This window comes from Tursiops truncatus, chromosome 19 (genome assembly GCF_011762595.2).
Source record: "Tursiops truncatus isolate mTurTru1 chromosome 19, mTurTru1.mat.Y, whole genome shotgun sequence".
Lineage (NCBI taxonomy): Eukaryota > Metazoa > Chordata > Mammalia > Artiodactyla > Delphinidae > Tursiops > Tursiops truncatus.
This window is the reverse complement of record NC_047052.1, coordinates 33,380,701-33,404,378: the sequence shown is the minus strand read 5'-3', so window position 1 is coordinate 33,404,378 and position 23,678 is coordinate 33,380,701. Positions and strand designations below refer to the sequence as shown.

Sequence of the window (23,678 nt, the reverse complement as noted above, 5' to 3'; positions counted from 1 at the left end):
TCCCAGCTTCTGCCCCCGCCCCGAGTCAGGCGCTGGGGTGGCATCCCTGTGCCTTCCTTGGGCTCCCTCTTCCCGCAGTGAAGCTGCCAGCTGTGGTGGGACGTCGGGGGCACAGAGGCTCCGGCCAGGCTTAGAGCCAGGCCTGGCAGGAGATGCCCATGGCGCTCTCGGAGGCCCCGGCCCTGCCCTCTGCCCGCTCCAGGTCCCCAGCCCCGCTCAGCCGGGGCAGACCCTGGAGCCCCTGGACCACCCTTCACGGGGACCTGTCTTTTCCGTAGCCGCTGATGCCTTTCCCGGCCCCAGGGCTGCCTGCTGGGAACGAGACGGGCCCGGGGGCCGTGAGCAGCTGGGAGAGGACCCTGTGCAAGCTCCTCCCGGTGAGTGTGTCCCTCGGGGCTCCTGGTGCCCTCACTCGGACTGTCCCTGCGTGCTCAGAACACACTGAGCACCAGAGCCCATGGGCATGGAAGAGCTGAGTCCCCCCCCTCCCAGGCGAGGCGACAGAGCAGGGCCGGGTGGGGCTAAGGGGTCCAGGTGCTGGCGCCTGGGTCCAAGGCGAGAGGGTGGGAGCGCCCTGCGCTGGTGGTTGTCTCCTGACCACACTCGTCATGATCTCCACTTCATGGATGGGGGAGTGGTCGCGGGGAGGCCGATGGATTTGCCTCATAGGCGGCGGAGCCAGGACTGGGCCCAGGTGGGCTGACACCAGAAGCTGTGCCTGAAGCACCCTCCCGGACAGGATGAGGGCTGTGGGACTTGAGGGGGGTGGTGGTGAATTTGAGCTGGTCTCTAAAGGGCACAAAGGTTATGGGACGGGGGTTGGAAGAGGGGACAGCGAAAAAAACCAAGGCAGGTAGTGGGCACAGTAGGTTTCAGGTGGTCGTGTCACGGGGAGGGGGTGGGGGAGGATTGGGAGATGAAGCCAGAGGTAGGTTAGATCCAGCTCCAGTGGAGCATGAGTGCCAGGGTGAAGAGCTTGGTCTTTATTCTGGGGGCAGTAGGGAGCCACAGCATGCTCTTGAGCAGGAGAGTAACGTGGGCAGAGATGCACTTTGGGAGGCACCGGCTCATGGCAGAACTCAGATCACTGCCTGGACCTTGTCACAGCCTCCCCAGCACCTGCATTTTTATTTACTGCGTTTCTTTTTCCTTGAGTTCACTTGCCATAAGTGGAAGTAAAAATATAGTAAGAACAACACAATATAGAAAGTTTTAGATTCCGTTGCCTGCTCTTTGTTAAGGGAGGTCAGTGAGGCAGGAGGGTGGTGCTGAAGACACACTGGATCTTCACGGATTCCTCTGTGGCTAAAGGTGTCCGTCCCTTGGGTGACCTCTGATCCGGGAGGTGCCTCTTGGTGACGGGAGATGGTGGGATGACCGACGTCCCTGTCTCCCCAGTATTACACCTGCAGCTGCATCCTGGCCTTCATCGCCTGCTCTGTCTTCCTGCGGATGAGCTTGGAGCTGAAGGTCGTGCTGTTGACAGTGGCCTTGGTGGCCTACCTGGTGCTCTTCAACATCTCCCCGTGCTGGCAGTGGGACTGCTGTGGCTACAGCCTGGGCAACCTCACCAAGACCAATGGCACCCTCAGGTGGGGCCCAGACCCCACACTGCGGGGACCCCTGCCCACTGCCTGTCTTGACCGTGGCCCATTGTAGCACTTTTTGTCTCGTCTTAGTGTCATTTCAAACTAAGGTGCTTTTGCATTCACAGTCCCCTCTGGACCGGACACCCTGTGGGCTGGACCGGCAGGTGGCATGGTTTCTGCTTTACAGGAGGGGAAGTGATGGGCTCAGGCCCTGGGTCTGCAGCACTCAGAGCTGAGTGTGACTCATGTGCAGGGGGTGTCCCCGGCCCCAGGAGGCCACCTGGGTGATCCTGTCTCTAGGCCAGCCTGGGGGCGGGAGGCGGAGGCTTCAGCTCTAGCCCAGTCCCCTGCTTTGAGCCATGTCCTGGGTCTGCAGAGCCCTGGAGAGAGCAGTTGGCTCTGATCTCTTCCCAGACTGATGCGAGGCGCTGGCGTGTGCGTGGTTCTGGGGGCTCTGGGCCTCAAGTGGATTGAGGAGCGGGGACTGGCTCCCCTTGAACTAAAAGGCAGGAGCCTGGGGACCCAGAACTAGGTGTGCTCCCGTGGATCTGGCCTGCACCTGCACCTTGCTTCTGCCGACCTGCAAGGCCTGTGGCCGCTCCCCTGCCTGCCTAGAGTGCTTTCCTTCAGACTTCGCCATGAATATCCCTTGAGACCCAGGTGTGAGCTCAGATGTCACCTCCCTGTCAACTGTACGTCCCCCTTTTCTTTACAACCTGAAGCGTCCTGTTTGCCAACCCCGAGAACGTGAGCTCCGAGGGCAACGATCTCCCATCTTGTTCACTTTCCCGTGGGCTGGCCCTGCGTCTGGGCCTCGTGCCATCCCCTGAATGTGGGGGGCTTTGGGCGGAAGTGGAGATGACGCCTGCCTTTCCCCTCATACCCGGCAGCTCCCCGTCCTGTTCATGGGATCTGAAGACAATGATCAATTTCTACCTGGTCCTGTTTTACACCACCCTCATCATGCTCTCCAGACAGGTACGGCCCAGGAGGCGCCCTCTGCGTCCCTAGCTCTACCTGGCTGCTTGTACCTCTTTCTGGAGAGGCTGGGGGTGGGGCTGGGGCTGCCTCAGATTTGGAGCAGCACACAGGACTGCAGTCTTTCGGGGAGCTCCGGTCCCTGGGTCGGGGTCCTGGGCAAGTGTCCTTACCTCCCATCAGGACACGAGTGACATTTAATCCTGTGGGTCACTTGGCTGACTGGGGAGTGGCTGTTGAGTTGGGGACGTTTGCCAGGGGCACAGGCTGCAGTGCTGATGGGCCGGCTCCGTAGCCCCCAGGGTTACGAGTGCGCTCTGCCCTCGCTCACTGCTGCCGGGACACCGATGTTCCCTTCTGTCTGCAGATTGACTATTACTGCCGCTTGGACTGTCTGTGGAAGAAGAAGTTCAAGAAGGAACACGAGGAGTTTGAAACCATGGAGAATGTGAACCGCCTTCTTCTAGAGAATGTCCTGCCAGCCCATGTGGCCGCCCACTTCATTGGTGACAAGTTAAATGAGGTGTGGGTGAGAGGGGGCTCAGTCACTAGGACAGGGAGACTGAAGGTACAGATGCAGTCCCGTGGAGGGACGCACTATAGCTACAAGGTGCTTTCTGCACTTGGTTTCCATGGCTCTTGGCCTCACTGATGCGCCCAGGAGACCATGTGTGGTGTTAGCTGTAAGAACACAGGCTTTGGATCGGAGACTAGGGTTCAGGTGTGATTGTGGACAAGATCGCTCACTGCCCTGGGCCTTGATTTTCACATCTATAAAATGGGGCCGATAGTACTTGGCTGGCAGGATGGTTGCAAGGATCAGATGTCCAGGTATTTGCAATCTGGACCATCTGTTGATGAAAACATGCATTTTTACCAGTTCTGTGTAGCAGAGTTTTTTATCTGTGGAAACTCAGGCCCAGTGGGCATGGAACCCAGGCCTCCTGTTACCTTCTGCTACCCACGGGTTCTCAAGCCCAGCTGTACAGACCCAGGGTACTTAAAGGAGCCCCAAACCAACCTGAGTCTGACCCTCCCCAACGCATTGATTCAGAATCTCCTATTTTGTAACAGCCCCCACTTGAGTCCCATGTACAGCCAGCATCTGCTCCTGGAGCGCGAGGAATCGCCTCCCGTCTGCTTCCCCCCACCACCCGCCCCAACGAGGTCTGGTGGCCACAGGGTCGTGTTTCTACCCACCCCCAATCCAGGACTGGTACCATCAGTCCTATGACTGCGTGTGTGTCATGTTTGCATCCGTGCCGGACTTCAAAGTATTCTACACGGAGTGCGACGTCAACAAGGAAGGGCTGGAGTGCCTGCGCCTGTTGAACGAGATCATAGCTGACTTTGATGAGGTGAGGCCTCCCTCCACACAGCCTGGAGAGGGCAGGCTGGGGCCGCGGGCACCCTGCGCCCACTGAACACGTGTGCTGCGGCGCCCTTGGGGAGAACACGTGGCACACAAATTATAAGAAGTACCTACACGTTTGCTTGCTTGTCACGATGTAATTTATCTCCTCTGTGAGGGGCAGCTTCCTTAGATTTAGGTTGTAGAACAGTCTGATTTCCTGCCAAGCCCGTGCTAGCAACCTGTTTCAAAGGAAGTCACTCAGTTTGGGCTTAACTCTTGGCTGCAAATAATCGACATTCCTGTGTAGATACTGTCGGGCGGGGTGTTTGCTCCTTCGCAGGCATGAGACCAGATGAGAATGGAAGAGACAGGGAATGTCAGGGAACAGAGACGAGGGAGCAGCAGGGAGAGAACCCAGAGGCTGTGTCCCCACCTGTACGGAGGTGTGAACTCAGGTGGGAAGGGCCCCCGCATGAGAAATGTTTGCATTAGGAGTGGTGGTGGGAGAGAATCCTACGCCCTTCTCAGAACCTGGGACAGGCCTGGGCTGCAGCTGTGTTGTATGGCCTGCTTCCTTTCGTCTTATAGCTGCTGTTAAAGCCCAAGTTCAGTGGTGTGGAGAAGATCAAGACCATCGGCAGCACGTACATGGCAGCTGCAGGGCTCAGCATCCCCTCAGGGCACGAGAACCAGGTACCCAGGCAATCTGGTGGTCTCATGTCCCAGCCCCAGATGAGGGGAAATTCAAGACAGCCCCAGACCGACACCTCTCCGTGCCCCCTCCTTTGAGGGAAGGGCAGAGGAGCTCATGGCTCAGCCTGAGGGAGCCTTTTGGTGGAGGGGTTGGGGCAGGCGGCCCCTCACCAGGAGGGGAGCTTAGGTGGGGGAGCAGGTCCTAGACCCTCTGTGGAGGAGCCTGGGTACATCTCTGCCCATCAGTGGTCCCCCATGGGTTTCATGCCCAGGCTGGCACACAGCGCTCAGCAGGTCAGGGTGTTGGAGCGTCCATCTGACAGCCGGTGGAGGCAGGAAGACGGGGTGTGATTGGCCCTGGCCCCAATGGAGTGCTCTGTCCTGCAGGACCTGGAGCGGCAGCACGCCCACATCGGCATCATGGTGGAGTTCAGCACCGCCCTGATGAGCAAGCTGGATGGCATCAACCGGCACTCCTTCAACTCCTTCCGCCTCCGAGTTGGTGAGGCCCTGGGAAGGCGGGCTGGGCCTGAGCTCCGGGTGGGACTGTGCAGCTCCCGCCTCCTGGCAAATCCACTCTCAGTCCGGTGTATGTTGTCATCTGCCATGAAAAGTTTTAGAAATCCCTTTCTGATCTTAAAACCCCAGTGACTGGGTAATAAGAATTCTTTGCGTACTATTTATGAAGTTACCTTGGCAAGTTTTAAGTAAACAGGAATATATCACTACGGGGACTGGAAAGCCCAAATCCCTGGCTGTAAAGAGGTGACCTTAAATACACTGAGAACAAAGCAAAATCATTAACCTAAGTAGTCACTGTTAGCTAACAGGGTCAGCGCTCAAAGCCCATTTACTGTTCAAGAGATTAGCAGATACAAGAAGTGTTAACAGTGGACTCAGGTTTCACATCCAGCACAGTCTGAAAAAGAACTGCCCAGGGAGCGCTCTCCTCCCATCGCAAGTACCACCTCCCGTCAGACTCAGGAAGCACCCTTCCAACCTTCATTGCAGTTGTTCTGTCAACGCTTTCTGTGGTTGTCGGGTGGATTCTGTGGCCTTATAAGCCCGAGGCTTTGCCTCTATGATCTGCTAACTGCAAACATGTTCTTTAGGCATAAACCATGGGCCCGTGATTGCTGGAGTGATTGGGGCACGAAAACCTCAGTACGACATCTGGGGAAACACGGTCAATGTTGCCAGTCGAATGGAGAGCACTGGGGAACTTGGGAAAATCCAGGTAAAAGCTCACCTGGGGAAACCTGTGCCCAAGGGGGGAAGAACTTCCCAGAGGTGAGGGAGCCTGGGCATCAGTCAGCTGCTTGAGGGAAACCAGACCCCATTGGCCGATTTCTCTTCATCCCTCCCACAGCAGATTTTCTTTCTGCTTCTGAAGACTTAGGTTTCTTTTCCTTTTCAGGTTACTGAAGAGACATGTACCATCCTCCAGGGACTAGGTTATTCTTGTGAATGCCGTGGACTGATTAACGTCAAAGGCAAAGGCGAACTGCGGACTTACTTTGTCTGTACGGATACTGCCAAGTTTCAAGGGTTGGGGCTGAACGGAGGGCTTTAGGTAGGTGCAGAACGTGCCGGAAGCCGATTTCCTTCCCTGAAGCAAGCCAGGGGGAAGGCTCAGCCCCACGGCGGTCACAAAGGCAGTCCAAGGGTTTGGCCATTACCACCCCTAGCAGGTGGTTGTGCATGGCTTCCTTGAACTGGCACTAGAGGATTTCTCAGCTTGAGGCGACCACCAAGCCTTACACACAGGCAGCCAGAACCTCTGTGCTGTCGGAGTCTGCAGCTCGGCCTCCAGCACAGCAGGGAACGGCTCATTTGTGAGCTTTAGACCCTCATCCCCCCAGCTGCTGTGGATGAGACCTCAGAGCGTGACCTGGAGACCCCTGCTCACCCCTACTGCCCCTTGGCCTGTGAGCTGCACAGGCGAGACTCGTCTTTCTTTTCTTGTCCAGGATGGGTGGAGACTCCTTTCTCCCCAGCAGAACAGCTACAAGAGTCCACGTTTCTCATACAGGCATTCTGGTAAAGAGTTGAAAGCGTGCTTGTTTTAAATCTATAAATGGTTTCAAGCAATTGGGAGAAAACCCCACAGTGGACACTTCTTACTTCTTGTCATCTTTGGTATGTGTCTGTTTTAAATGGATACATTGTTAATGGAGGTATTTCTTATCCTTTAAATGACTTCTGAGATGCTAGACAAATTATCTTCTCTGCAGCGTAGTCTCTGCCTTTGTAACCACTGACACGTAAGTGGGACCACTGTCCAGTGTGAGCATATGAGATCAGCTCAGCTGTGGGATGGAGCTCAGAGGAATGCGGCTCATAGCAGGAAGGCACGAGTGTCACAGCCTTGGCTTTGAATCAAACAACTTTGAAGCCAGAATTTTGAGATTAGGTTTAATATGAGAAAAGCCTAGAAAATTAAGGTATAAGCTCTTAGCCCTTCCTTGACTCCTCATGCATTTTTGAGCACCCGCTGCAACCTTCAACTCTGTCTTAGCTTTATACTGGAAAGGAATGGAGTCTGTGTGGAGAGAAGCTGGACAGCCTGTAGTTCTTTCCTTTCCTTCAGTCCTCATAGCTAGCTCTGAAGAGCTTCAAAACTGAGAGCATCTACTCAGCATGAGCACGTGTAGAGCTTCCTGTATCTGGGAGGCCAGCCCTCTCACAGGTGCTCAGATGTCCTTGTTCTCAACTCAATGAATCAAGGCAAGGGAAAACGCCAGGTCTGTGAGGTGGTGTCTTACAGCACTTTAGCTCTAAAAGAATGGAAAGAAGTCTACCTATGTTGTTTCAAGGTGAGAAATAATAATAACCAAACTGCCCGTTCCTTTTTCTGAACTGACGTCATTGCCTCATAACCACAGTATCCCTGGGGTTTCTGATAAATACAGCTGAATTTCACTACCTAGCAGGAATTCTTAGCCAGAAGTCATCCATGAACTCCCCTGAAATTATACAGAAAATCTTGCATACGTGAGGCTTCAAACGATTACACAGCGTTGCGGACAGGTGACTAAGCAGCCAGGTCTGCCTGGGACGGAGGGCTGTGGGGTGCGCTGGCACCCCAGCCACGGGCAGGGAGGGGACTGCAGCCGAAGCTGCTGCCTGCTGGTGCTGTGTCTTGTTGGGGGCTGGGTGGGCTAGTGGCAGCTCTGATGCTCTGCATGAAACTGGAATAGGTAGGAATCAATCACAAGAACTTGCTGGCCTAAAGGAATCTCATTGTGAAAACGCTGGTAAGGGAAATAAGCCGTACTTAAATTGCCCTTTTTACACACCAATTCTTCATCTAAGTACTATGCTGAAATCTATACCCTTAAAATCAGGAGTGACCAGGGCTGCTCAATAGGGCTCTCCTGGGAAGTCAGGAAGGTTCTGTCACGGATATGGTGTAGACACACATCAGTGTGCTGGGCCTCTCTGAGGTGGGCATACTTCTGCTCTTGCAATATGCAAATTACTTTCTTCCTCTGGCAAAGAAATCCCAGTTGGGAGTTTTAAAAAATAATTGGTTACCATTTATGTATTTTTCTTTCACTGTGCTCAGATAAGAATATTGTTTTGAGGTGTTTTGTTTTGTTTTGTTTTTGCGGTACGCGGGCCTCTCACTGTTGTGGCCTCTCGCGTTGCGGAGCACGGTCTCCGGACGCGCAGGCTCAGCGGCCATGGCTCACAGGCCCAGCCGCTCTGCGGCATGTGGGATCTTCCCGGACCGGGGCACGAAGCCGCGTCCCCTGCATCGGCAGGCGGACTCTCAACCACTGCGCCACCAGAGAAGTCCCTAAGTTTTGAGTTTTTGATGATCAGATCATAGTGTATAACTGACCATAAAAATCACTTATTTTTCAAAAATTTGTTTTCCAATTACCAAGTCATTTCTTCACAGGTGTCATTTTGCTTTATGACAAGTATCTTTCCTAACACTGACCTTCTCTCTATGGGTCAGGGACCTGCTTCAGATTTCTACTGAGGTGGCCTCACTGATGCTAGTGAAAATCACACCTGAAGTTTTCTGGTTTACTTATTAAGAACAACATTTCCTAACAGACAAGATCATTAACCACTGTATACATTGTGTATATGTACAGAAATATGCTTTGAGAAAGTACATGCAAATGACTAGGGGTTATTCTATATACTGAATATTTATAGACCTGTAACATTTGTTTCAAAATGTTATAATTTCATTTTTATAAAGCACCAGTGTTTCTCCTTTGTTTAGCTTTTCATAGATTAAATTAGCAATTTGGAAAACCTGATGTCCTAAGGTTTTTTTTTTTGTCAGTTTTTTTTTAACATCTTTATTGGAGTATAATTGCTTTACAATGGTGTGTTGGTTTCTGCTTTATAACAAAGTGAATCAGTTATACATATACATATGTTCCCATATCTCTTCCCTCTTGGGTTCCCTCCCCCCCACCCTCCCTATCCCACCCCTCTAGGTGGTCGCAAAACATGGAGCTGATCTCCCTGTGCTATGCGGCTGCTTCCCACTAGCTATCTATTTTACGTTTGGTAGTGTATATATGTCCATGCCACTCTCTCACTTTGTCACAGCTTACCCTTCCCCCTCCCCATATCCTCAAGTCCATTCTCTAGTAGGTCTGTGTCTTTATTCCCGTCTTACCCCTAGGGTCTTCATGACCTTTTTTTCTTCGATTCCATATACATGTGTTAGCATATGGTATTTGTTTTTCTTTCTGACTTACTTCACTCTGTATGAGACTCTAGGTCCATCCACCTCACTACAAATAACTCAATTTCGTTTCTTTTTATGGCTAATATTTCATTGTATATATGTGCCACATCTTCTTTATCCATTCATCTGATGATGGACACTTAGGTTGCTTCCATGTCCTGGCTATTGTAAATAGAGCTGCAATGAACATTTTGGTACATGACTCTTTTTGAATTATGGTTTTCTCAGGGTATATGCCCAGTAGTGGGATTGCTGTGTCGTATGGTAATTCTTAGTTTTTTAAGGACCCTCCATACTGTTCTCCATAGTGGCTGTATCAATTTACATTCCCACCAGCAGTGCCAGAGTGTTGCCTTTTCTCCATACCTGCTCTAGCATTTACTGTTTCTAGATTTTTTGATGGTGGCCATTTTGTCCGGTGTAAGATGATAGCTCATTGTAGTTTTGATTTGCATTTCTCTAATGATGAATGATGTTGAGCATTCTTTCATGTGTTTGTTGGCAATCTGTATATCATCTTCTTTGGAGAAATGTCTATTTAGGTCTTCTGCCCATTTTTGGATTGGGTTGTTTGTTTTTTTGATATTGAGCTGCATGAGCTGCTTGTAAAATTTGGAGATTAATCCTCTGTCCGTTGCTTCATTTGCAAATATTTTCCCCCATTGTGAGGGCTGTCTTTTGGTCTTGTTTATGGTTTCCTTTGCTGTGCAAAAGCTTTGAAGTTTCATTAGGTCCCATTTGTTTATTTTTGTTTTTATTTCCATTTCTCTAGGAGGTGGGTCAAAAAGGATCTTGCTGTGGTTTATGTCATAGAGTGTTCTGCCTGTTTTCCTCTAAGAGTTTGATAGTTTCTGGCCTTACATTTAGGTCTTTAATCCATTTTGAGCTTATTTTTGTATATGGTGTTAGGGAGTGTTCTAATTTCATACTTTTACATGTACCTGTCCAGTTTTCCCAGCACCACTTATTGAAGAGGCTCTTTTCTCCACTGTATGTTCTTCCCTCCTTTATCAAAGATAAGGTGACCATATGTGCATGGGTTTATCTCTGGGCTTTCTAAGCTGTTCCACTGATCTATATTTCTGTTTTTGTGGCAGTACCATACTGTCTTGATTACTGTAGCTTTGTAGTATAGTCTGAAGTCAGGGAGCCTGATTCCTAAGGTGTTCTGAATTTAAATGTTTTCTTGGTCTTCGGGAACTTACCTTATTAGCTAAGTAGATCTAAAGTTTGAGTCGGTTACTGCCTGAATTATGTTTGAGAGACAAACTCTAAAAAGACTTGATAAATACATATTTGAACTGATTCTTTAATTCTCTTGGCATATGATTTCAAGTATGTTTTTGAAAGATTAGGTCATCTTAACTCTCTTGAGAGATTCAATTTTCCTTCACCCTACTTGTTAAGTGTTAGTTTTCAAAGTCAAGAAAATAATAAAAGAGCTTCCTGCCTGGATGTTTTATAGAAGGGCTCCATGCAGTCTGAGTAGGGTCTTAAGCTTTATTTGTTCACTGAACTAGGCTACAGTCTAGTGCCTGGTTATAGAAGAGGACCACATCATCGTCTCCTACTTAAGTAATCAGACTGCTCGGGCACTTGACCTTTGCATTTCAGGTAAGAGTAGATGAGTATTAGTTTAGGGCGTACGGCAGAGGCATAGGTAACCTGTGAGAAACAGTAAACAGAAACGTAAACTTTCCTTTAAGCTTGGTGATTTCCTTATCTATTCATGGATGATTTAGTTTGTTATCTTATTTGGCTTATCCTTTTACTGTAGTTCCAAATAACCCTCTGACAAATGGCAAAAACAAACCAAAAAGGAACACTAGACAAGTTAGTACTATGAAACTCCTGATATGTTCTGTTTGTTTTGTTTTGTTTTGTTTTTGTGGTGGTGGGAAGCCCCTAATCCTTCTACATAAGGACATCATTCCCAACAGGTATACAGGGGACACACTAGTAAATTCTAAAGTTATTTTAAGTGTAATTGTTTTCATGGCATAACAATGGAAAATCTCATTGGATGGGGATTTTAAAGAAGAGTTTCTCAGTCATGGTCCTGCCTGTGAAACATAAGGAAGCAGCACTATCACTGCTCTGCAAGAACTTTGCCCAGGTCCACTCCCACCCACTTTCTGCTCAGTATGGCAACAGGTCAAAATCATTCATTCCTCACAAGGCCACTTTTTGAATAAATCATCAAGGTGAAATCTGGTAAGTCAGGAACCATTTGGTTATAATTTCCTTAATGAGAAGTATGGCAATGTGGCAAAATGAGGGATTTCAGTTATTTGGGGAACTTCTTTTAATGGATGGTCATAAAAAGGCTGTTTTATTTTTTGAGCTTTTCTCTATCATTTCATCCTCAGATTCAGCCCCAGGGAAAGGTGAAGGGGTAACTTAGCTGATATGCACAATACAGCTCACAGTCCCAGGTTCAGCTTTATTACCTAATAGAAGTCCAATCTCTGGAACATTAAAATTAATTGCTCCAAAGTTTAATTAAAAACACAATTTACAAATATTTAATATCTTCTGAAAAAGCATTTCCAAGTTAAGAATGAAAAAAATATATACATAATATATAATCAAATACCAGTTAGCTTCAAATCCCATCAGGTCCACACTCAGTAACATCAGTCTTTTTAGGTTCTTCAAAATCTGGAAGAAAAAAACCCCCTTCATTCAGTACTTTTTTCCTTTTAATTAGAAAAGGTATGTGAAGGTAAAAAAAAGGGTGACTTGCTAGCCCTTCTTTACTATGTTCCAGGTTACAGACTAGGTGCATCACTGTGGCTTTTTTTTTTTTTTTTTTGGCAAATGTATGAAATCTTTATTCCTTAGACAAGATGGAAAGAAAATAAATAGTTTATATGTTAACAGCAGAAACAAAACCTTTCAGATGTTACTTGGAGGGGGAAGACCAATGTTTACTTTTACTCACACTTAGCCCTCCACTCTCCCGGAGACACAGGGCACGTACCTTCTGTTAAATCTACAAAGGTGTTTTCAACCACCGGGGAGGGGATGGAAATCCCCATTGCTTTTCGGACTCCATACATGCTTACAATATCACCCGGAGTTACTTGCTGTGCAAGTTCTTTAAGGTTATTGGTCACTTGTTCAGCTGGAAAGAAAAATCAACATAAAGACAGTTCAAGGTACTGAAATGTGGTTCCTTTAGATAACTTAAAAAAAAAAAAACAAAAGCCCAATAAATACATAAGTGGCAAAAAATAAACTGTCCATGGTATTCACTTCAGTGTTACTTTATTGTGGTATCACTACTCAGAAATTTTCCCTTTAAGCACCCTTATTCTCCTACCAGAGGTACAACATACCAAGATGCATTTCTCTGTATGAGGGACCCAAGAGACAGATCATGTTGGGAGGGGGTCTGGTGCTCAAACGCTCATTCTGGGCTTCCTGGAGCTCTCTGAGCAGTTTGGTGGTCTCATCAAGTTTCCTCTGGAACACTTCAGCTTCTGTGTGGTAAGAAAAATAACTTACTAAGGACAACATGGACATACTTGTATTTGATCTTGTGCAATAAATTGAGTACTATGCTCTGGGGTTTTGCTATTTATTGGTTAGTCTTCTCTCCTCAAAGGGGTAATCCCCCTCAAATGAAATCAACACCACAGACATGCTTTACTATTCCACTGAAGCATGGCCAGTCAAGATGTTCCTGTAGTGAATGGCTATGTTAATCTGTGCTACTGTGACATTAAATCTTGACTGCCTGTGTCATGAAGTATTTCCTTCAAACCCTCTGGAGACACTTACCTTCCGAGTCAAAAACTTCAACTGGAGCTCCAAAGTTTGCTACTGCTTTCAGTGCTGTAAGCCTGTCTTGATTATTGGAGTCTAAATGCCCTGTTGGTTCGATTTCCGTAATCTGCTTTAAAAAAAAGATTAATTGAGCTTGCTAAGCCCTGACAGTGCTAGAAGGAGAAATTAAGAAGATGGCTTGTGTTTGTAAGCCAAGCTATAGAGTTATAATTCTGATGCCTATAAAAACCTTTAAAATGCCATTCCCAAATCCTGGCAAAAGTGTCCATAAATCACACTTCTTGGTAATGGAATGGTGTGTCTTACACAATCTGCATCACTTGTTTCATCACCACTCTAAAGATAAGCCTTGTTACTGCCGACACTGTGAAGCGCTTTTGGTGACTGTGACAAGGCTGCAGTTTCTGAGGTTCACAGGCAGTGTTTCAGTCTATACACTTGCACTCCCCTGTGGTAGATCTTGAACATAATAAGATACTTCCTGGGTCTCCTCCAGGCCCCAAAGCCAGGCCGTAGTATTGCACGGGAGAAACAAAATCCTAAAAAGGGTGGAATTTTATTTTTGGAATCACAAGACTCGGAGTTTTCCATAACCCCAACACTGCTTTTTAGGAACAGATCAATCCTGACAATGAGTAAACAAAAGTTAATGGTTCCTTTTATACTTTGGTATTGCACTCTCAGCTCGGACAGTCTGAACATCCTATTTCTCTACCGACATACGGGCTAAAAGTGTGTGGCGGAGAAAACCGTATCGGTACATATTGATACTTATGGTTTGCCATTTCGGCTGGGCCCTTACTTCTCTATTCAACAAACTTCTTACCCAGCTTTCTTTCCCATTCTGAAGTTTTCTTTCATTCTTGCCTGCTCACCAAGTACATGACCTTGCTTGGCTCCTCTTTCTTGGAAAATGACAGGATTTTGTCAGTACCATCTACACTACCATCTACATTTGCACCTGTCTTTACTTGATCTCACATCTTCAAGTTTCCTTTCCCTTCAAAGAGCTTACATCTCTCTGATCTTCAATGTCCCAGTTTTCCTCCAGTCATTTAACTCACGGTACCTTTATCTTGTCCCCACCATTTTACTGAAATTACTCTGATTAAGGTTACAAATGACACCTGCTGGTCTCCTCTTACTGGGCTTCTGTGCAGCATCTGACACTGCTGGACTCTTTCCTGCATTAGTCTTCCATGGTTTTCCCACCTTAACTACTGGTCTCTCCAAGGTTCTGTTCTTTGGCCTTTTCCCAGGCTACGTGTTCTGCCTGGACAATCTCAGTCACCTAATACCTACAATAATTCTACCTTGACACCAGTGACTTCCAGATCCACACCTCCATTGATGTCTCAAATCACACTCACCAGCCCCGAAACCAAGTGAAATTTCTTTCCCTGCCAAAGGTGTGCTCCTTTTCCTGTATGTCGAATATGAGCTAACAATACTAATATCTACCTCGTGCAGGTCCTGTCAATTTTAGTTCTACTGTATTTCTCTTTATTGTACATCTTCATTCTCTTCCAATGTATTGTTATCTAAGCAAAAAATTAACTAGCGTAAGTCCCATAGCTTTTCACTGGTCCCCTCCCTCCAGCCCCTCTCTCGCCTCCACATTTGATCACAGCAGTCTAACTTCTAAAATCTCAACTTCTTAAGCACTGCATATATGACTCGTCATCATTTGGTCCTCAATACCTTTCCTCCTCTCTCCAGGTACCCTGTGGTCACTCACTTTCTGGGTGCTCTGCACATGTGCCTTGCCTGCTCAGATCTATTCAGGTCATTACACATGAAGTTCTACCCACTTCACACACCTGGCCCTGTGCTGCAGGAACCCTGTTCATCCTTCTAGACCCAGTTCATCCGGAAGTCCCTCTGTGAGGATCTCCTCAGCTGTCCAAAGCAGCTGGTTTCCCCAACCTGCGTTCCCACAACATGTACATTTATTCTGTACGGTAACTGGCTTTGGCTCCCTTGTTTACGTGCGTGCTTATCTACTGCACTCGCTGCTACTACATTCCCCACAGGCAAAAAAAGTTCTTCGATCTCAGGAGACACTCGATAAATATTTTTCTTTTAAAATAAAAGCTTTATCATTTAGGCTTTTTAGCTTATTCGCCATTTAAATATTTCTTATAAAGAGTAAAAAATATAATCACCTCCATTTCTTTTGCTGTGTCAAGCATCCTAGTTTGGCCTTCATCTTCAGGAGATGACTATAAGGATAAAGAAAAACACTTTATTAAAAGACATATAAAAAGGCAAATATCAAGGAAAATAGAAAAACATCAAGAGTTTCACGGCAAGATAAAAGGAATAAGAATATGTATTATCAAAATATAATTTTTTAAACCAAAAATGAATTAGATATAATTACTAGCATTTTGAGAGTATTTTGTGAGCCCAGAGTACGTATTACTGGTGACTTTAAGACTGACAGTTCTATGACCAATCAAGAAGCAACATACATGTTTAAGAAGATACTTGGTAAATAGCATACAAGGACCTAAATAAATGGAGCCTTATTTTCAGCAATAGGTGGTTGAAATCTCTGACAAAGAGAAGATAGGAGTACTCCAGGGTGTATTCTGCATAAAAAGAGGCAACACTTGCAGACAGCAGAGAATGTAAAATATTCAAATGCTACAGAGAACATGAAAACTTCCCATAATCCTAGTCTTCAGAGATACTGCATATATGAACAATACATGTATCATGCAAAAAAAATCAATCACGATCTGTTATCTTTTCTTGAAAGGTTATACAGTGATTTAACTGATTCCCAGTTTTAAAAAATTATAAACACTGTATTGCTTATATATCACTTCTATCTTAATTTGCTAGTATAAATTCTAAGAGGAACTGCTGGATCAAAGGGCAGAGGAACTTTAAATTTGAAATATATTGCCAAATCAACAAAATGAAAGACATGCAATTTTAGTTCAAGACTTTTAATTAATTCAGGTTAACTGCTGGGAAGGGTATAGTAAAAATATTTGTGAATTGATATAAAGCTGAATGTTTTTTAGGTCATGTGAATGCAGTTTATGTGCTAAGATATAAGACTGTACAGCAGTTCTCACTGAACTTCAGGCGCTGACTCAGCTTTGCAGACAGGTCACCCAAGGACCAGCAGCCACAGGTACAGCGAGGGCAGAGGACAAGGCAACTACAGTCATAGCCACCAGGAAGAGTTATGACCCCCAGGAGATACAGGGTTCCTCTAACTATGGTGACAAGGACATTCTGGAGACCAACTCTCCTCTACACTGAAGGAACACTTTCTGGTTTTAATCTTTGAGCCAGGTCTCTGAATTATCCCAGATTATGAACTATGTCCAACTGAACTGGAGCTAGTTTACAAGTGTTAATACAATACAGCAATGAGGAAGCTTGTTACTTTTTTACTTGAGGTTCCACCACTGTATTATTACTATGTAATAAGGAAAAGGACATTCCCTATCATTTTAGTCAACTTAATGTCAAGCCAGTGAGCAAGACTTCCTTTTTTGTTGGGGCACAGAACACGAGCTGACTTCTGAGTTATAACCCCGTTTTTGATTCCTACGTTTCCAAGATGAGGAGATAAAGACAACCCTCTGGCCCTCACAGACCCTGGTAGCTGAGTTACGCGTTTCCGTTCATTGTCCTCCACCCATGGTCTCCACCCGGGCTGGGCTGTCTTTTCAGCGGAATGGAGTTCAGCTGTCACACTGGTAAATCCCATGGTTTCATAACACTGATGACTAACACCTGAGGGCCAATGATAAATCACTGTTTCTTTAGCAGTATTCTTACCATCTCCAACTCCTGCAGGGTTCTAGAATGTCCTCCTTTTGTTAAAACATCCAGTAAACTATCTGCCATAACATATGGATAATCTTGGCATGTGGCCAAAAACTCATGGATGCTGAAAGAGAGTGTGTTGGGAAAGTCACTTTCATACAAATCATCTCCACTGGCGTAATCTTCCTATCATAGCCAACTGTTTCATTAGATGCCCTTAATTTATACCCCATGATGTGAAACTTTCCATCTGGACACAACACTGTATTTACATATTTACCAGTGATCAAGTTATCATCACAAGAGAATTAAACAATACCAAGAACACCATGAAAAGGAAATGCTCCTGGGGAAAACTTCAAAGAGAAACAAGACCTCAGTGATGGAGGGGATCAGGGCTCAGCCTCTGGAATTCTTTGCTTCTCCCCTTCACTTCCTCCCTAAGGTGATCGTATTCACCTCAGGACTCTCACATATACTAAAAGACTCTAAAAGTCACACCTCCAGTTTGGACCACACTCTGGACAGCTCCATTTGGAGGTCTAATAGGCTCAAAATGTCCAAAATTGAGTTGCTGGATCTTCCTCCCGAAGTAGTCCTAAAATCTTCCCCTTCTCAGTAAAGAGCAATGTCATCCTTTTAGGCTTGGTCTAAAACCCTGGAGTCCTCCTTGACTTTGCTCTCTCACACCCCACTTCAGTGAGTCAAGAAATCCTCCTGGCTGACTACTGATCCCTTCTCAGCACCTCAGCCACCACTCCCACGGTCCAGTTCTCATCTGGATTATGACAGCTGTTCCTCTGTTTCTTCCCTTGCCCCCCTGCAATCTGTTTTCCACAGAGCAGCCATAGTGCGCCTTTTAAAATTATAAGCCAGACTTGGTCACTACTCTGCTCAAAAGCCACCAATATTTTCCCATCTCACTTAGAATAAAATGCCAAGTCCTTACAAAGATCTACTCCCACCAGTTATTTCCCCTACTCTTCCTGTCCCTTACTGCTCTTCTTGGTCTCTAAATGTGTCAGGCAGGTTCCCACCTCAGGGCTTTCGCACAGCTATTCCACTGGCTGGAATGTTCTTCTTTCAGATGGCAGCAACGCTTGCTTCTTTACTGCCTTCAGTTTTGCTCAATGTTCACTTAGCAAAGCCTTCCTTGACTACCCTATTTAAAACAGCACCCCTCTCCCAATCCTAGCACTATCTTCCTTTACTTCTTTACTTTTCTTCAAAACACCTGTTACCACCTGACAGGAGGGCATGGGTCTTTGTCAGCATTGTTTCCCAGGGGAATCCCCAGTATCTAGACGAATGCCTGGAAAATAAGGCACCTGCAATGCCTGTATGTGGAATGCATGGATGAATACTCCAGAAAGAATTTCTTCAAGCTGGTGAGAAGAGGTCTAAAGGATATACAAATGGCTTGATCTTAAACCACAGTCACTGACTAAGGACCCCTGCCTTATAAAAACACTGCCGCCACTACCACCATACATATATAGAAGTGAACAATCCCCCCTTTGTCAGAACACCAGGAGACTGGTTAATCTATTGGGTTAAATTCTTACATATGACGAAGTTAACAAAGTGCCAGGGCCCAGGAGGAATAACCCAAGCTCAGTGTCCCACCCCAAGCCAGAATCCCAGTAAATCAGGACATTTCATTATGTTGATGGGATGCAAAGTACCCAACATCCTAAATAAGAACACAAAGTTATCTTCCCACAGAAACAATAAGGGATAGTTGAGTGTAACTGCAATGGTCTACTGGTACGTGACAGGTCAAACAGGCTTGGATGTGGGTTGCGTTAGGAATCGAATCATGTCCTACCTCTGATCTTGGGGAAAATGGGTTGTGGCTTCCCAAACTGATCAAATTTGGAACAACTCACTGATACACAAAACTGTTACAGTAAAGCAGGTGGCACGTCAACATTTTGAAGCAACAAGCTCCTGAATTTTAGTAAGCATCTTTAAAAAGATATTTTTGTAAGAATTAAAATACTACAGATGCCAACATCAGAAAATATTAGGGAGATACATTCTTTCTTTAAAATATATGGTCTCTATTAAAGAACGATGATAACTAAGGGTCTATTTAATTACTGTCAATTAAAAAAATTACTGAACACATTTTCTACCAATTGAATAACTCTGTAAGTCTATCAATAGATCACTTATGTATATCAGTATTTTAGGACAATGTAGCACTCAGAATACTGACGAACTGGTGACTCACCTGAAATCACTCGGGAGGTCAGAGTCTTCCCCATAGGTTGAATAGATTAAATCAGAATCGTCCTTGCTGATGTTTGCAAATGTGGAGTCATAATGTGGTGCATAAGAACTGTAGGGTCCATAATTCAAGTATAACACTGTTGATAAAAACACACACACACAAAACCACAATACCATTCTTTAACTTGTATGTCAATCTATTTTTTTGTTTATTAAAGATTATTCCCTTCTAACTTTGCTACTTTATTGACTGGCATACAAATTTAGGGTAAACATTTTCTCCAAACATGTATTTGTGAAGTCACAACTCAGGTGAATCTTTGCCCACAAAGCAGAAAGGAAAAAAAAGAAATAACAAAACTCATTTTGAATACTAACACTGATTTTTTCAGGGGCTTCCCTGGTGGCACAGTGGTTAAGAATCCACCTGCCAATGCAGGGGACACGGGTTTGAGCCCTGGTCCAGGAAGATCTCACATGCTGCGGAGCAACTAAGCCCGTGCGCCAGAACTACTGAGCCTGTGCTCTAGAGCCCGCAAGCCACAACTACTGAGCCCACATGCCACAACTACTGAAGCCTGCACGTCTAGAGCCCGTGCTCCGCAACAAGAAGCCACCGCAATGAGAAGCCCAGCACCACAACGAAGAGTAGCGCCCGCTCGCTACAACTAGAGAAAGCCCACGCACAGCAACAAAGACCCAACGCAGCCAAAAATAAATAAATTTAGGAAAAAAAATACTGATTTTTCAGTTTCTTAATAAAATAGCTAATTAATGTTGCAAAAATACCATAAAGAGAGTGCTTCTTTTCCTCAGCTCCTTGAGAAAGAGAGAAGAGAAAAAACTTGACTACCATGTGGGAGCCTTACCTGGAGTTACCTTGTTCCTTTTATCTTCTTTGAACCCCTGCAAAGTATTCACTCCAGACTGAAGTCTTCCAGTCGTCATTCCCAGTCTCACAGGGCAGTAGCCTGGTTCTAAAACATAAGAGTGAGCACGGTGGAGGCAGCTCATGTGGCAGTGATCCAGATGGCGCTCTCACTCAGCGTCTGTGCGCACACTGCTTCATGCCATTCACGTGACTCTGGGCAGCCCTTGCTCTACCCATTTTTAACATAAGAAAATCTGAGCTTAGAAAGGCAGGAACGTACGCGGACCAAAATCTGGTCCTTCTCATTATACTCTACTGCATCCTGGAATTCTTTATAATCATGTTGCACTTCACTTTAAAAAACATGTTTAAAGTTTTTTAAACATGGACTTTTAAAAAATTTTTCTTTTGGCCACACCCCGCAGCATGTGGGATCTTAGTTCCCCCACCAGGGATCAAACCTGTGCCCTCTGCATTGGGAGTGTGGAGTCTTAACCACTGGACAGCCAGGGAAGTCCTGAAGGTCGGATCTTTTAATGTTAAGATGATGCAAGTAAACCAGTAGAAAAGGTCAAGTAAAAGACTAAGGGAAAATACATGATTAAAGACAAGAACTCATAATATATTCAGGATAAGTTAATCTGAATTAATCTGAGGCAGACTTGCACTGCAGGGAAGAATAGTCTTTAAAGATGTGATGTCTGTAAACCAGGAACGAACCCCTGTAATGATGCTAGAAATCTGTGATACAAGCATAAGAACTGAGAAGGATGGTATCAGGAGAAAACGTGGTCTCTAACAAATTCCAACAGAAAGGACATTTTCTCTTCAAGAAGAGACAAGATGATTTTTGTAGCATGACCACCCTGGAATAGAGTCTACTGCCACATGTGATCAGTGTGATAAAATAAACGCACTTGAGAGAAACTTCAAACACCTAAATCAGATCTTCTGGAATTTGGTGTCCTAATTGGTACTAGTGCCTCCAACCAGGAGGATGGAGCTGAGACAGGGACATCTTCTGCCTTAAACCAGTAAACTGGCCTCCTGGGGGAGCTGCTGTGTGTGTGAGGAGTCAGGTCAGCGCTGGCCACATTTGATAATGCCTACAGAAGCAGGAAATCCAGAAAACCAGACCAAGAGCAGAGACCAGACCCCAAGTACAAAGAAAGGGGCAGATCTTAAGGTGTGACCTAAATCAACTTAGCTGCGTCACCACATTTTCATCACGGCTATACTACAGAGAGCAATACTCTCAATCCTGTGGCATTTTCTTTTTTATTTTTCTCCCCTGTGGCATTTTCTTTGACCCAAGACCCTAAAAAGTTCGTATGAAAAGTTCATATAAAAGTAAAAAATGAGTTTTGTTCTGAAAACATAGCACCAGTTCCTTTTCTTCTAAGTAAGGAGGCTATTAATGTTCTCCTTCAGCATTTCAAGAGTGGAATGCAATGCTCAAAGAGAACACTGACAGGCTTGCGTCAAATGCATCAAGCTCTTCTCTGCTTCAAGGTGTTTTTTTTACCTGTTATTCCCCAATCCCTTACCCACCATTTTGGGATCAACCTAAACATCTCTTAAGGAAGCCCTCTCTGACCCCCAGACACGAGACAGATATATCCTGTTACTACTCTGCCGCTCTTTTCCTCTGATGTACTGATTCATGGTGGACAAGTTGCCATCTCTTCACATGATTCTTTTTGTTTGTGTCCTCCTTTCCCCAGTCCACAGAACGTAAGGGGGACTTGTCTCTTCTTGTGTTGCTCCCTTTTTACACCTAGCTCCACCTCAAGCTTCTAAGACAGTGTCTTGCTCATGGCAAACAATAAATAATGGAGACTATTTCCTGAAGTGCAGGAATTTTGTCATTATTCATTTTTGTATCTCCAATTAACTCTCTCCTAATGGTAGTATGAAAACAGATATTTATAAAATATTCTCATGCTTATCACATGATTTTCCCCTCAGATGAATGACATAAATTTCCCATTCTTACATCAAGGTTTAAAATATTCCCTATACTACTTCCATTAAAATATCATTTGAGAAAATGTAAGTATGACTTGAGTTTCTAAAATAGTGATCCCCAACCTTTGTAAACTTTCTATCAACCACAGTGAAAGATATGTCATTAACTATATATTATTCCATTCCCATTAAAGTACTACATGGCATATATATTCATTTTATTCCCTGAAATTAAAAAGTCAAGTTAAATTTATTATGCCATAGTCTGAGGGTTTTGAGATACTTCAAGAAATAACTGAGCCTTTATACCAGAGTCTCTTAAAACCAGGGCTAGAAATGACTGCCTAATATTTTGGCTTTGTTAATGGTGGGTATGATACTCCAGGCACTTTATATTTTAAAGAAAACTTGATCTGTAGTGTACTTATTTGGGATGAAATAAAGTTAGGCTAGCTGTTAGCGTGAAGTACACCATGCCTAGCCAAGTTCTTTACGGATGATGATACAGTTAGGTTTATCGATATTCAGACTTGTTGCTTTAAAATGTTAACCCGGGTTACTGCTCTTTTCCAAATTAGCATCAAGTTCAAAGTTCATGCACAGTCTAATTCTGTGAACTTACCTCCTACAACAGGATCCACAGGATGGAGAAGTCCCAATGTTGTTGTTCCATCTGGTTTCCTCCTTTCAAATTCACACTGCAATGACCCGAAGTATTCAAATGGCATGAACAGTTTTATATACCATATGTACATATGCTGCTCATCAGAAAACCTTACCTTAGTTTAGTCAAGCTAATATTACAGGTAGCGATCATCACTATACTCAGATATCAACTTTCACACCTGTCTCCATGCACACAGGTGTTGATGGGTTAAAGAAATGAAGGTTAGAGAAATCTCAGAATTTTGAGGAGCTGTGTGGGTCCTTAAGGTCACCGAGTTCTGTTCACTCTATTAAAAAAGGATACTGAAGGCCAGGGAAGGGGAGTGACTTGCCCAGAGTCATGTATTAATTCATTTGGTTTTAGAACCAACGTGCTATACAATATGACTTGAAAAGACCAGTACATAAATGGTTTCTTTGTAAGCTTTAAGTCTGTGGTTCATTATCCAACTTTAGAACACATTAACATCACTTAAAAAAACAAACAAACCCAAATCCCTTTATCCAGTAACAGAGGACAATACTATATACTTTACAAACCAAGTATATTATTACTTTTTCTTTTTGTGAGTGTTCTCCTTAAGAACTCTATGGCAGATATGGATTAAAAGGACACAAGCAACTTAAAAACTGTAAGTTTCAGACAACCCGAATCAGTAGGTAATGAAACGAAAGGAAAAGCTTGATCACCTGACTATTAACGAGCCGCCTGGTCAGCTTTCCTCCAGATTCCTTAACAATGCGGTCAATCTGCTCCTGCTCTCTTTCTACATTATTGCTTTTAAATTTATCTTCAAGTACATCTTTGTCTTTCCTGAAAACACACATTAGTACTAAGTAAAAAAAAAAAAAGATAAGATGAAAACATTAAAATGTAATTCCAAATATGAATACAACTAAAGTGGAGAAATTTGCGCTACTGACACCAATTAAAACTTTGTTCCTTAATGACCTGGTAAGGGGCCCTAATAACACACCAACAGTAAGGCAAACCAAGTAGTTGGCTAGTTCCCTCCCTTT

General features: G+C 45.1%; 2 protein-coding genes across 25 annotated transcripts in view; one reads left to right on the top strand and one right to left on the bottom strand.

The window, feature by feature from the left end:
• Window positions 1-8,889, top strand: part of ADCY7 (adenylate cyclase 7) — a 59,960-nt gene extending 51,071 nt beyond the window's left edge. For 15 of the 21 annotated variants that reach the window (XM_033845207.2, XM_033845208.2, XM_033845215.2 and 12 more), the window contains 9 exons: window positions 279-377; window positions 1,399-1,592; window positions 2,480-2,567; window positions 2,935-3,090; window positions 3,779-3,925; window positions 4,510-4,614; window positions 5,002-5,116; window positions 5,727-5,851; window positions 6,032-8,889. In XM_033845207.2, the coding sequence (XP_033701098.1) occupies window positions 279-377; window positions 1,399-1,592; window positions 2,480-2,567; window positions 2,935-3,090; window positions 3,779-3,925; window positions 4,510-4,614; window positions 5,002-5,116; window positions 5,727-5,851; window positions 6,032-6,187 (1,185 nt within the window). In that variant the 3' untranslated portion in view covers window positions 6,188-8,889. Of the gene's footprint in view, window positions 1-278; window positions 378-1,398; window positions 1,593-2,479; window positions 2,568-2,934; window positions 3,091-3,641; window positions 3,926-4,261; window positions 4,371-4,509; window positions 4,617-5,001; window positions 5,117-5,726; window positions 5,852-6,031 lie in introns of those variants that run through there. The other 6 variants (XM_073795600.1, XM_073795602.1, XM_073795604.1 and 3 more) reach the window with 6 other exon arrangements.
• A 2,868-nt stretch (window positions 8,890-11,757) lies between these two features.
• Window positions 11,758-23,678, bottom strand: part of BRD7 (bromodomain containing 7) — a 38,296-nt gene continuing 26,375 nt past the window's right edge. Inside the window, exons 8-17 of one of the 4 annotated variants that reach the window (XM_019932487.2) lie at window positions 23,349-23,472; window positions 22,615-22,690; window positions 20,023-20,130; window positions 19,155-19,290; window positions 16,931-17,042; window positions 15,292-15,348; window positions 13,121-13,235; window positions 12,676-12,819; window positions 12,318-12,461; window positions 11,758-11,995 (exon numbers count right to left, since the gene is read on the bottom strand). In XM_019932487.2, coding sequence (XP_019788046.1) covers window positions 11,940-11,995; window positions 12,318-12,461; window positions 12,676-12,819; window positions 13,121-13,235; window positions 15,292-15,348; window positions 16,931-17,042; window positions 19,155-19,290; window positions 20,023-20,130; window positions 22,615-22,690; window positions 23,349-23,472 — 1,072 coding nt within the window. In that variant the 3' untranslated portion in view covers window positions 11,758-11,939. The remainder of the gene's footprint in view (window positions 11,996-12,317; window positions 12,462-12,675; window positions 12,820-13,120; window positions 13,236-15,291; window positions 15,349-16,930; window positions 17,043-19,154; window positions 19,291-20,022; window positions 20,131-22,614; window positions 22,691-23,348; window positions 23,473-23,678) is intronic. The other 3 variants (XM_019932488.2, XM_019932489.2, XM_073795607.1) reach the window with 3 other exon arrangements.